This window comes from Dryobates pubescens, chromosome 29, assembly GCF_014839835.1.
Source record: "Dryobates pubescens isolate bDryPub1 chromosome 29, bDryPub1.pri, whole genome shotgun sequence".
Classification (NCBI taxonomy): domain Eukaryota; kingdom Metazoa; phylum Chordata; class Aves; order Piciformes; family Picidae; genus Dryobates; species Dryobates pubescens.
In genome coordinates this window covers 6,853,530-6,867,417 of record NC_071640.1, presented here as the reverse complement: position 1 = coordinate 6,867,417, position 13,888 = coordinate 6,853,530, and the positions used below count along the sequence as shown (strand labels likewise).

General features: G+C 42.4%; 1 protein-coding gene across 1 annotated transcript; it reads right to left on the bottom strand.

Annotated features, from left to right (window-relative positions):
• Window positions 1–5,570: 5,570 nt before the first annotated feature.
• On the bottom strand, window positions 5,571–10,774 carry ZBTB43 (zinc finger and BTB domain containing 43). Its single transcript, XM_009907490.2, has 2 exons — window positions 10,664–10,774; window positions 5,571–7,366 (listed from the first exon to the last, which is right to left on the bottom strand). The coding sequence occupies exon 2, from the start codon at window positions 7,341–7,343 to the stop codon at window positions 5,949–5,951; it is 1,395 nt and encodes a 464-aa protein (XP_009905792.1). The 5' UTR covers window positions 7,344–7,366; window positions 10,664–10,774; the 3' UTR covers window positions 5,571–5,948.
• Between the last annotated feature and the right edge of the window lie 3,114 nt (window positions 10,775–13,888).

Below are 13,888 nucleotides of genomic sequence, written 5' to 3'. Positions count from 1 at the left end.
AATTAGCTGAATATGCTTTAAATGACAGCTCATTTTCTCTCCACACACTAAAGTGCTGAGTAAGAAGCACTAGCTATGCAAGTTCCATGAGGACTCAATAGATGGTGGCAGGACAGACTTAAGTTCTTTAGTAAGAGTACCTAAATTTATTTTATTCAATTTATCTCCTTGCAGGGAGATAATGTAAACAATTTTCCACACTTCTCACAGTATTCTTTCATACTTAGAGAAGAAAAAAAAAATCCCCACATTATCTGCATTTACTTCAAACCTACCTGCAGGCTTTTTGGATATGCAGCTGCACCTTCTATGAAGTCAGTGATGTGGAAAGTTCCTAAGAGCCTGGTGATCTTCGAGATCACCATTCTGCAACAAGCACTGAGAAGAAATTTGGACTAATGTGGAAACTAATGACCTAAGCAGCAAAGAAATAGGCCTGGTTCCACAAATTAATGAACTTAACTGTTGCAAACATCTGATTTCAGTTTAGTGTTTTCTAAGGCTAGCCTGGCATGTTCTCGGTGTTACAAGAAGACGCATTACTAGATACACTTTTTCTTCATATATTTAATAAACTTATATATCAACAACTTTTGGATTTGTACTTTTGTTTGAGCACTTACTGTTTTGGCAAAAGTGAAATATTAAATACTAGTACTAGACATGCATTCCTTTCATTCAAGCTTAAGAAAACATTTACAAAGTTGACAGATAACATTTATTAAAACATGTTATACAAAAAAAGGGGGCATGGGACTCTTCTATAAGAAGAAAATATTGAACAGTAACATTAAATTAAAACCATGCTGTACAATTAGGACAGCAATATTTATAGACAAAACTATCCAACCTCTGCAATACAGGCATAACATCTCACAAAATATCAAGATATGCAAATTTACTATTATAAATGACTTGTTTAGAATAAAAACTTATACCTCATTAAGGAAGATTCACTTGACTTGCATAAACAGTTACATTTCTGGAAGAAATGTGGAAACTCATGAATAATAAAAAAGGGAGCAGCAACTGACAGACACAGACTTCAAGCAAAAATCGGAACTTACAATTTAATCACATTAAAAATAGAGCATTTTGTTTTCCAGCATCTTCCCCATGGGCACTGACAGTTTACACCTCACAGCTGAAGAAGCCTAGCTATCCAATGAAGCATTTAAAGGACAAAACCCCAACTTTCCCTTGTTGTTTTGAGAAAGGTTCTAATTCTGTTAAAGCAAAATACTCAATATACTGCTGTAGGCTCTCATAATTCAGAGACAGGTCACCTTTCTGGCACCACCACAGAAGTGTGGAAATTACAAGACCTGATGTGCCTCCATTCTTTCAGGCTCAGTGATACAGGGACATCAAGGGAGAAACCAAATACATCAGCCTTTGATCATCCGCCTTGCTTTTGATACAGGAAACAGTTTCGCAACCCCAGAAACACCTCAGATGAAAAAAAGCTAAGGGCAGAAGTTGTACTGACAGTACCTCCTACAGTCTGCCTGCTTGCTCATAAAGCAAACATAACAAACCTCAAACAGTGGTGTGTGAAATAGGAACCTCCTCCCTCAAAAGGGCCAAGGATACAGAGCTAAGCAGAGATCTCAACCCTGCTAAGAGCTGGATTTATGAGAACGGCAGTTCCAGATTCCATGGTAATTATGTCTTAGTTACAAAATGGAATGAGAAGGAAATTAGCTGTAGTATCATTAAGTGTTCTTACCACTGACAGGACAATAGGTGGATTCACAGCAGTGGGAAATTCTGAAAGCCTCCTGTGTGTACAATGATTCAGTTTTTCAGAAGACATGCACTTTACTACAGCAAACAATATAAAGCTGCAGAGATGTCTCTAAGCTCTGTCACTAAAGGTGATGAAGCTTAAGGCAAGATTAATGAATTTTATCAAATACATATGAATTAATTTTTTATATATATATATATATATATATATATGGATTGCTTCTCTCCTGCCCACAAACAAGAAACAATTCCTTGTATCTTGAACAAGGCCACTCCAATAACAATGTTTTAGAGCTTGGCAGAAGCTGCACCTGCATATCTTGGTTTATTGTGTCAAGCCATATACATTGTACAGTTTCAGTAGCAGGGGGCTGCAAGGGTTAGATGTGGCAAGAAGTTGTAGCTGCCCAGTGCTACTCAAAACAGGTTTTAGCCTGCACTGAAAAGATTGCAAATGATCCACTGCATGCCCAAACTTCACCCAGAGGTACGCACAGTGCCTCTGCTTAAAAACAATTAAGAAAGAGTGGCAGTTGTTAACAAGAGGTGTGGGGAGACACACAAGGAGAAAATACTCCTGGGGAAACACAGAGAAACCAAAGAGCTGCTCTTGGGAAAACAGATGTCAAAGACACTGAGGACATGTACAGAGACACACTCCATGCCTCAGATTAACTTCTCAGAGGACCCTGGACTAGAGCTAAGCCATGCCAGAGCAAGGACACCTCTGAAATGACAGAGGCCCACAGAAGATCTAAGCTGGAACAGGCACATCCCTGAAGAGACTATCACCTGGTGCCACTGTGAACAGCAACACTGACCAGCCTAGAGCTGCACACAATCCCCAGGATGAGGTGAAGAGCATCAGACAAGTCAGTATGCATGTAAGCCCAATCTCCCGTGTGATTTCTCAACTCACTAAAAAAATTGGCAGGGGTTGACAGCAACTCTCAGGGATAACAAGTGAAGCAGACTACAAAGGCAGGGAGATGAGTGTTTAAGTAATTTTGTTATCTTACCCCCCACCCCCAAAACCTGATTAAGTGATGAGAAGTTTGTCAAAGGGCAATAAATTAAAATCAGAAAAAAACACAAGTCAACTGTTTTGCCTGTATCTCAAGCTCCTCTTAAATGACCAACCCTCTCAACTAGATCTTGTGAAAAAGATCAGCATTTTCCTGCAATCACCTGGTGTAATATAAATTAACATCAGAAACTTGAGTGCTGCAAAATCAGTGAAGGAACATTTGTTGGACTTTCAAGACAATGTCATAATATGGGGTAAAACAGTAATAGGCAAATACTAAGAAGTTACTATTCATGCTAAGTCATTAAAAAAAGGACATGGTTCTATAATATGATCTACTGGACCTGTTATAAAACCTTTAAAGTGTCTCTCGCAGTACATTTTATTTTAAAGCTTTATTTCAAAGTAATCTAACTGTAAATAGAGAGTAATGTTTAACTTTGAAATGTCCTATATGAAAGTCATTCCAAGCTGGTAAAAGAAACAGTTTTGCTGGCAGCTCTGTAGGATGGTCTGGGTTTAACAGAAGTTATTTTTTTGCTTAACCATGGGTTTCAGTCTGGTGTTTCTGACCAGCCTTTTTTATGGTTAAATGGGAAGAGGCACCCTTAACCTTTTTATGCAACACTGAAGTGACAATTTGAAAGGGGTTGAGAACTAATGTAACATACAGATCGCTCTGGAAATGAGTATGAGAATACCTTCCCTCAGATGTGATGATGGTACTTGCAGAAATGACACCCTGTATGTAGTAAGGCCTTGGAGAATGGAAAAATAGGGCCACTGAGTGCAAGAACCCTTTTCTCTACACTCATGTAAACAGGCAAACATTATAATAATAATAATTATTTTTACATTAAAAAAGACAGTGTTAGCAGTGTGTAAACAAACCATAAAGGGAATATAACTTCTAAGTTTAGAAAACATACTTATAAAGTTTTATGGTTTGCCTTTTTTTTTTTTTGCCTTTTTAAAATTTTTAAATACAAAGTGCTTCTATACATTAAGCAGGTTACAGTGTTAGTGAGGAAATCCCTGTTCAGTTTCCTTGATTACAAGGGTTATATTTGGCCACCGTGACATATTGGAGAGTTCAATTAAGTGCTAAGAGTAGGAACTCTGTGGCGCTGACCATCTGTGCCCATTGCCAGCAATGGGTTCATCATATTTGGGAATATCTGTTTTAACAAAATTCCATAGGAAAAATATCTGAAGCATTAGAAGATTAAGAGCCTCTTAAAAAAATTAAAGTTTGTTAAGTAGAATGCCAGAAAAAAAGTTACAGTAATTACAGCCCACTGAGTAATAAACCCCCAGCTTGTACCAGACATTCATATTCAAGATACAGTTTGGCTGCATTTTAAGACAGTTTGTAACTGGTGTTCAAAAAAGCATCAAAACAGTAATTACCTTCATGTGGTTTTGCTTCACCATACAGGGTCATCTGTTCAAGTACATTATCCTGTGTACTGCAGCAGCTAATACACAAACTGTGGCCAGACAAGCTTAGGCCTTTCATGCCAGTTACCCTTTTCCCACTGTGTTACCAGCATTGTACTTGGACATCACCCCTTTCTAATATAGTCTGTGTAAGCTCTAAAGGCTCTTTCCTTATTATATTAAGTTTCAGTAAACTACAAAAAAGGGCCAATTGCTTTTGCACAGGACTGTATTAAGATTTCAACCCCCAAATCCTGTTGCCATCTTTACAATTGATGTATTCACTCTACCTGCAGAGCTGGCAGCATCTCTCAGAACTAGAGACACTCCTCCATCTATCTCCAAGAGTGAGAGCCTAGCACTTAGATCCTCATCCTAATGAAGCAGAAGTGCCACTCTCCCAGCAAAAATCCAGCCTTTGGACATGAGCATGGTACCATGTTCTGCAGTACCATTAAGAGATCCAAATACCATACTTTTTATTTTTGTCCACAAGCAACTTCATTTGAAGAGGTAAACAACTCTGGCTGCTTGTGATCACATGTAACCAGTCACAGTAGTTCAGTACCAAGAATCTGTAATATAGTTCTTACTATTCAAAGAGTAAAGAATTGAAAATATAAATACCTATCAATGACTAAGTAATTTTCTTGAAGGAGGTTTCTAAAACTAGAGAGAAGATTTGTACCAATAAAAAGTCAATTCATGAATCCACCAGGTTTGGTACTTGCTACTGTAGTGAGCCACCATACAGTTTAAATGTTAGGATACTTTGGATAAGTTCCAAATTTTATCTCTTACTTTTTTTGTTTGTTTTGGACAAGACTTACTTATGACACACACTTCTAGAAGCTCTCACAATGTAGCAGTCAAACTCAAGTCAAGCCAAGAGTCATACAGCATTAGACCCTAGAGCAAAGACAAATTATACCTAACACAGATTGAAGTTTATATAGTGCTCAACTCTAGTTAAGTGCTTTACAGACTCTATATAACAATCAGCACAAATTAGACATTTGTTGTACTGATGATGGATAAAGAATGAATGATAAAGGAAAGCCAAATTATCTTTAACACAGCCTTTCACTATGCAATACAACAAAGGCTATTTAATCAGAGAATGGTAGGGGTTGGAATGGACCTCTTCAGATCTAACCCTCCTGCTAACACAGGTTCATTTAAAGCAGGTTGCACAGGACCATGTCCAGGCAGGTAATGATGCAGACTATCTAATGATGCAAGTTAAGGATGTTGGCAGTCTCCAGTTAGAGGTGGAATTCTAATATTTTAATTTTTTTTTTAATTAACATGTGAATCTTATAACCTGGTTTGCTCATTCTGGTTCTCTTTTTTTGTAAAAGGGTTTCTTGAATTCCTGCTCCAACTAAGTATTTGCAGGATTCAGGTCAATTTAGAGCTGGCTTTTACTGTGAATTCGTAAGACTTAGGAAAAAAATCAAGAGGGTTTCTAAACACTGCTGTGATTACAATTGATGTTACTAAGACCATACAGACCTCATTTTGCAGGAACCTTTCAGATTAACCATTTGCACTTCACACATTGACCACCTGGAGTAATACTGTGGAAAATAACAGAAAAATTTGGTCTGCTCATACCAGCGTAATTATCACAACTTGTTTTTGTGAGAATTTACAATAGCAAGTACCAAGCTTTATTTGCATAATTAGTTTATTCTGCTTACTCTACTAAACAAATGCAAGCATGGATCTCTTAGTTCATCTCAGTAGTACTCTGCTCAGCTTTAGAGGCTTGGTATGACTTGGTACAAGAGGTCACATGCCGATGGAAACTGTCCCGCCACATGAACCTTTTCCCACAGATGTTACACTCATAGGGTTTTATGCCTGTATGGATTTTCATGTGGCCTACAAGATGGTGTTTCATTTTGAATTTCTTACCACAGACACCACAGCCATAAGGTCGAAGACCAAGGTGCATACTCATATGCCGATCTCTCTGACTTTTGTGTGTAAAGCTTTTTCCACACTGACAAGGGTACAGCTTATCAGCATGTGAGAATCCAGTAAGAGATGTTTCTTCTTTAATTCCTGTAGCCATTTCAATGCCTTCACCATAGCCTGCTGCTATCATTAGATCCTGCCTGTGGGCACTAATATTTCCATCTGCCCTTTCACCAGAAAATTCTTCCATAGAAGAGCCATAGAAGTCAACTTGTTCATCATAATTACTTTCATCTGCCTGCTCATCAAATTCTGCTTCCATCTTTTTGTCACCTATATGAAAGTCTTCAACACCCGAAGACTGGATTGAATGGTCAGCCTGAATGGCATTCATGGATTCAGAAACCTGGTGTTCATCATAAGGATTATCAACTCCTTCACAGTCTTGTTCAAATCTTTCCGGTTTCACATGGATCCACCGCTTGTGAGACATGATGCTGGGTTTGCTATACAAAGGCCTGGTGTACTGATACTCTGCACTATCACTAGTTCCTTCTTCACCATCCTGGCTTGTCATTCCAGTGCTAAGTCTGTCATGTTCTGTTGAAGAATTACTGGGAAGGTACTCATGTTCTGTCAGCTGACATGACAGTTCATCTTTAGAGCCCTCTTCTTCATTTTCACCATCTCTTAGTTCCTGCACTTTGTGGAATTCCGTCTGTCCTCCAGAGCCAAGCTCAAAGGTTTCAACAAGGCCATTGTAACTACTACTGCTCGGGGACTGATGATCACTGCCATGATTCATCTTCTGACACAGAACTGTTGGGTTCCCCTCTAGCACTTCAGTGCATTTATCCACCACATGCCACATCTGCAGGAAACTCGCTGCTGTCAAATAGCTAACAATCTCCGGAGCAGGCATTACCAGCCGGCCTGTGTAGGTGGACAGAAGAATGTTTTCAAATACTCTGGGATTCATCACATCAGGCAGGACTATTCGCCTGCTGTTTTTCAGGAGAACCTGGTCACAGAAGTAAGGTGAACTAGCTGCAAGAACAGCTTTGTGGGCTCTGAAGAGATGGCCCTGAACTACAATGGATACATCACATAATTGTCCTTGCTGGCGTTGCTGGTTTAACTTCTGCAATATGGTGCTAGAAAAATCTGGAAATTCCACTCGAAAAGAGCTTGACCCAGACTCCATTTCATTACAAATTTAGTGTTGTGCTGCAAGAAAAAAAATCAGAAATTCTGCTTAGTAAAGAACTGATCTTTCAATTTCCTTCTACACCATTTCCTTAACACTTAAGCAGACTCATATGGAACTCAGTGTTTTCTGGAACCTATGTTACTACTGTACTTTTGTTTCTCCCACCCCAGCTCACTTCTCTCTTTTCTGAAAGTTGTATTGAGGCCACAAACTGCTATGCCAGCACATTTTGTTTCTCCTGTCCAAGAGGACTCATCAGCTATGGCAAGAGCTACAAACAGCATACAGTACAACAGAATTCCAGAAGAAACAGTGAGCAGTTTTCCTGTGTCAAATTCTGTTTCTCTTCAATGGGAAAGCATCCGAGTTTTAACAGATGGGGCTGCACACCCAAGAGAATACCTGGTAAATCAGTAGGCACTGCATATGCAATTTAAAGCACCTTGTTATTATGGTACAAAAATAGAATTTGCATTTCAAAGAAACAGTTGGAAGACTCTGAAATAAAAGTACAGCTATGGAAATATGGAATTGAGAAAACATGATTATGACTCCCAGCTATGGAGAGCCTGTTCAATAACCAGAGTACTTTCCATACAGTTATGCCACCCTCAATAGAAAGCTGCTCATTTGGTGCACTGTGTTAAAATGCTGGCACACCAGCACAGACATATGACTGCTAAGTGCAGGCAAAGCAGCAGTGTTAGCTCATAAAATGCAGGCTACAGAGGAGTGATTACATAAATCACCTCCCTTTTAATCAACAGCTCATGGTTACATAATCCCTTCCTTACCATTCTGATCTGTTTCCTAGCTCATATTTTTGACAACTATCCTCCATTCCCCCCCAAAAATCAGTGTTCCATTCCCCAAAGATTCAGAACTAGAAAAGGATGACAAACATAAGGACCACAGGCAAACACTGACTATTCACCATCATCCTACAAAATAGTGAGGTTTTCCACAGAAAAGAGAGCAGATGAGTCAGCAAGCCATGAATATTCTTCAATTAATACAGTCTCAAGCTCCTTGTAAGCAATGAAACTGGCATCTTCTGCAGAACTGTGAAGATTATGCTTTTATATTTCCTTTTAATTTTTCACTAGAAGCATGGTATGAAACCAACTCTTTTATTAAGGTCTCTGAAGAAAACAAATTGGGAAGAATAACCTGTTATTTATGAAACCCATCTGTAACCAGAAATAATCACAGCAACACAGTAAACCCAAAACCTTAAAACGTTCTTTTTATGACCATAGTTACCTTCTCTCTTGAAATTTTACACTGACTTTCAATGCTGTGGAAAGGAGGACAGGAAGGACCGAATAAAGCTCTCACTGGGGGTCAGACAAATGACCAAAAATGTTATAGCTGAGCACCATAACTTGCTATATAGAGTCACATTGGCTTCTGCATTTTCATAAATCAGGACTGTTTTACTGGTTGAAAGATCTGTTAAGAGGCATCTTCCAATTACCTCGGTATCCTCAGATACAAGAATCAGCCACAACTGTAATTTCTCTTTCAAACACTTGGTGGCACAGGGCAGTTTTCCTACAAATATCACCTCACATACATCGTGGGTGAGCAGTTAAGATTCTGCCGAGATCTTCACCAAGATGCACTGACTGAGGATGCAACCTAAATCCAGCACACCACTACTTCAGGGCCTTTGACTAAGTGTTACAAGAGAGGAAAGCCCTTTACACCACAAAACATTACTCCTCAGAGTCCTCACAGATCACTTTAAGCTTCTGATAAGCTACACACACATCCTTGAACTAGCTTTTTGAGATCTATTTACAAAAGTGCATGGAAATTTACATGAAGGTACAAACCAAAAAACAGCACCATCTCCCAACCTGCCAGGTGAAATAAAAAGTCTAAGGACAGTAATTAGCTTATCAGAAGTGAATTACCACAAACTGTTGTACCTTAGGGGGGAATGTGGAACTTGACTACTGCTACATTTATAACCCAGCTGTCACATAACCACTTTTAGCCAAGTCCAAGATCAATCTGTGTGATTGTCAATACAAACTGTTCAGTGGTCTGAACAGTTCTTTATTTAATGATTCTGATAGAGTATTAGAAACAGCAGACTTTTAAATTATTTCCTTGGAAAACAGGCCTCTGAAAAGCTTGTGCTTCAGCTGATCTTCACGTTGTCACCCACACAACAGCAGAAGGTCACCTTTAAATTACAGTCTTCAGCACTCCTCAGTTTGTTTCCCTCAGCACATCAGTCCTGCTACAAACCCACACAACCAATCCACTTCAGGAGACCAAGCCAGCTACTGATGTTTTTTCACAGAGCAACAGAATACTAAGCTTGCCAGGTCAGTTGTTTATTTTTGTGCCACTTCAAACAAGTTGAGAACGTTATTTAAGTATTTCAAATAGCTACCACATGCCTAGCCTATATTCTACTTTTTAAAAATCTTTTTAATCAGATTTTGTTATCCAGATAGTTCTTTACTACCTTTCAAGATATATTCTCAGTTTTAAGGTGCTATTTTTCAATACTGGCCTACAAAAGATGCAAGCCTTCAGGATATGTTCAACTGAAATTTTTAAAAGTGTCTATAAACCTTATATAATTACTGCTGCTCTAAAGTGTCATGTTCCTGCAAGGCCTAGGCATGCCACCCCTGAAACTGTTCTAGATGGGAAGACACTTTTACATATTTTAAATTCTCATAGAAACCAAAGCCATCAAAATGTAAGTGAAGATTTGTGTTAATAAAGCCATACGAGGCAAAGAAACTTTGTTTTTCCAAGGAAGTTTCATTTCCTCCTCTTACAACCTGTTCTGTTTCTGCGTTTTTCTTACCCTGAAGAACAAAGTTTGCATATTATAATGAATAAAAAAAATATTTAGTCTTCATGCAGCAACATCCAGAATTGCTAGTAGGTAGTTACTTCAGTACCCTGTATATAGAGCTTCTGAACTAATCACTCTCTTACATCTCCCGTGGCAGTGCCTCAGAACGCTACAGCCCAGGCTGCCGCGGACGCACCGGTGGGGCCCTGGCTGGGGCGTTACAAACCACGGCTGCAGGCCCAGCCTGGCCCCGGCGCTCCCCGCAGCCGAGCGGCGGACAGAAGAGCAAATAGGTCCTGTCTGGAGCGGCCCGGGCCCAACACCAGCCTCCCGCGGCTCCTCGGCCCTCCGGGCAGTGCCGCCCCGGCCAGGAAGCGGCGCGGCAGAGAAAGGGAAGGCCTCAGTCGCCGCCCCGCCTCATAGCGGGCCCGCGGAACCAGGCCCGACGGCTGTGCGTCCTCCCGAAGATCATGAGCGGGCAACGTCTCACCTGCGGGCTTCGGAGTCTCTCGCATAGCGGGATGCGAGCCCGGCCTCAGCGCTCGGTGCGGCCGGCACTACCTCCGCGCTCCAGCCCGGCCGACGCCGGAAGCTGCCCCCCTCCCATTGCAGAGCTTCCGCATCCCGCTCACATGACGGCCCAAGTCAGCCTTCCGCTTCCTGTCCGCCAGGTGATGCGGGAGGGTGGTGGGGGGGCGGGTCATGAGAGGCCGTTGCGGCTCCCTCCGGGGTCGCTCAGCGGCTGGAGAGCGACCGGGCGCGACTCTTTCCCGGAACCGTGGCGGCGCCCCCTGCTTGAGCAGCTTCCGCGCCCGGGGCCACTTGGAGTCCCTGAGGCCCAGGGAGGCCGCGGAGCGGGCGGTATGGGGCGTCGCTCCCTCCGCCTGGATGGGGCTGGCGGGGCTCTGGTGCGCCCCCTCGCTGCCGGGCGGGCGGCTGCAGCAACTGCGGTTGAGCCTCCCGGCTGCCTGCGCCCACCGTAGCTCACTGGTCCTCTGGTGCCCGTCTCCCGGGGCAGCGGAGCTACCGCCGCGCCTGACAAATAGCCTCTCTGCCCCGTGCCTGAAGCACGTTCCTGGCGCTGCTCTTGTCCCGTGTTCTTAAAGGCCGCGAGGACGTGAGGGGTGGCCGGTGTCCTCACCCACCCGAGGGACGTGTGGGGCTGTCGCCAGCGACACCGACAGCCCCGGGCTCCTGGAATCCCGCAGTGAAACGTAAACTGGTCTAAAAGGTGGTGGTTAAGTGCAAAACCAGGTGTGTTACAAACCAGTAAAAGAAAGCAGCAGGCTTTGGGAATGTGAGTGCTGCTGAGAAGTCCCTTGCAAAATATGAAAATGGTAACATTTATTGTGACATCACATCTTCAGCTGGTCTCTGAACACAGCAGGTGGGTTTTGAACACCTTTCTGGAAAAGGGATCTGGCTGCAGATGGTCTGCAAATGGGCATCCAGCTGCCCTGCCGCTGCTCCAGTAGTGCTGCTGCCAGCAAGTGAAGTGATTCAACAGAAAATCCAAACTCATGTTTGGTAGCAGCAGCTAAAGGGTGAGGTCACTGCATCAAAAATTCCTAGTTGTTGAAAAATTGTGATACAGGACCAAGGCTGATGTGTCTTAGGAACAGTAAGGAGAACATTCACTTCCTAACGAACACCCGCTCCTTAAACAAGTTGTTGATGTTGCAAAGAAATGACACAATCAAAGGAGCCATCCAAAGCAGGATGGTTGCTTCATGCTTCTCACAGAACAAGTGCCTTGGCAAGCACAAAGTTGGTACAGTTTGGAGCAGATCAATGATCTTCCCCAGTTCAGTGCCCTGTTTTTTTCCTTGGCAAGTTACTGTGTTCTATGGGAGTGGAAAACAACATCTATCATACCATTTTGTAGGAATTTCTCCACAAGGAAATGTCAAGTTTAAGTTGCCACAAGTCATTGTCTCAGTGTCTTCAAAGCATTATTTTCCTATTAAAACCCATGTCTTTAAAGCTAAGACTTCTTCTTACAGCTCTTGCAGTATTTCCTGTTATTTTCTGTGTGGGAGTTAGTGCAGGTCCATAAGGAGGGATGGAATCCCATTGTGCCTCCTCCCACATTCCAAATACGATTTTCACGTTCTTCAGGGCCATTTCTATAGATTCATGTAGCATTCACATCTGATTTCCTGGTGATTCAGAACCAAGAATCATTCAGCAAGAGCTCCCTGTGTACTGATACTGCAGGAGATGAATATGTGGCTCCTCTCAGTTAAAATCACTGTTTAACAAACTCTTCTGTGTAGAGGCACTGGAGGGTGTTGGTACTGTAGAGACACTGGAGGTGCTGTTTATGTATTGCCAGAGGAAAAATGTCCTTTTTTTCTGGCTTGCCCTTAATGTCCTGGTATGTATGAGACACCTAAGGATGGACAGATCTGATGCATCCTGCTACAATGCATCCTTTTCCAAGATCTTCCTTCCTGCTTATGGATCACGCACCTTCAGTCTGCTTGCAGACACCACCAAGTTAGGTGGGTGTGTTGATCTGCTTGGGGGTAGGGAGGCTTTGCAGAGGGATCTGGATAGACTAGATCAATGGGCTGAGGCCAATGGTATGAGGTTCAACAAGGCCAAGTGCCGAGCCCTGCATTTGGGTCACAGCAATCCTGTGCAATGCCTCAGGCTTGGGTAAGAGTGGCTGGAAAACTGCCTGGTGGAAAAGAGCCTGGGAGTACTGGTTAACAGCCAGCTAAACCAGCGTGTGGCCAACATCATCCTGGCTTGCATCAGCCCTAATGTGGCCAGCAGAACCAGGGAAATCCTTGTCCCCCTGTACTCGGCAGTGGGGAGGCCACACTTCAGATAGTGGAATCAGTTTTGGGTCCCTCCAGGAAGGACATTGAGGCGTCGGTGCGAGCGGGGCTGCCAGCCCTGCCGAGCCCAGCAGGTGGCGCTCCAGGCTGGGGCGCCCGTTCTCAGCCCAGCGCGGGGAGCGGGGGCTGTGAGCGCCTGCAGTGCGCTGGTTTACGTCGGAATAAAGCATCTGAAAATTAACGCTTATTGTGGTTAATAGCTTTTTTCAAGAAAACATGATAATCTCTAGATGTTTGCAGTCAAAAACTAGATTCGGCTCCTCAGTGAAATGCAATAATGAATATTGCATATGGACAAGAGAGGTGCTAGGTGTCTGTAATGGCGCCTGCCCTCACACCATAAGGAACCTGGCATTTTCCTCCCCTTTTCACTGTAAATGCTCTAAATCAGTACCTTGCTTTACTCTTAAGGCAAATAGGCCCCAGCAGAACATGACCAAGCTCTTGTGCTCAGTAGCATCACATGGATTTGGGTCACACAGTCTGGGGAAATCTCCTTAAAATTTCACTCAAGCTAAAGCAACAGAGATTTTCCTTGCCTTAGAGTCAGCAAGAGAACATGTAAAAACACAGAAAGGAAGAGAGGGGCTAAATGAATTCTTTGAGATGGAAACCATACTAATTTTATCAAGTTTTACCTCTGAACAAAAGAATTGGTCTGTGCATGTATTTTCAAGTCTAATAGTGCACATTCACAGGTTTTAGGTCCAGACCCTACATTAACAGAAACCCTATTAAGAACCTTAATACAAACATGAGAAAGGGGAATGCTGTTATTTCACACAACACAAATATCTGGCTGTCTTTTGCAAATTGTTAGCAAATTAAGCAGTGTATGAGAAAGATAAGCACTAGGGCAAGGAAGTTTT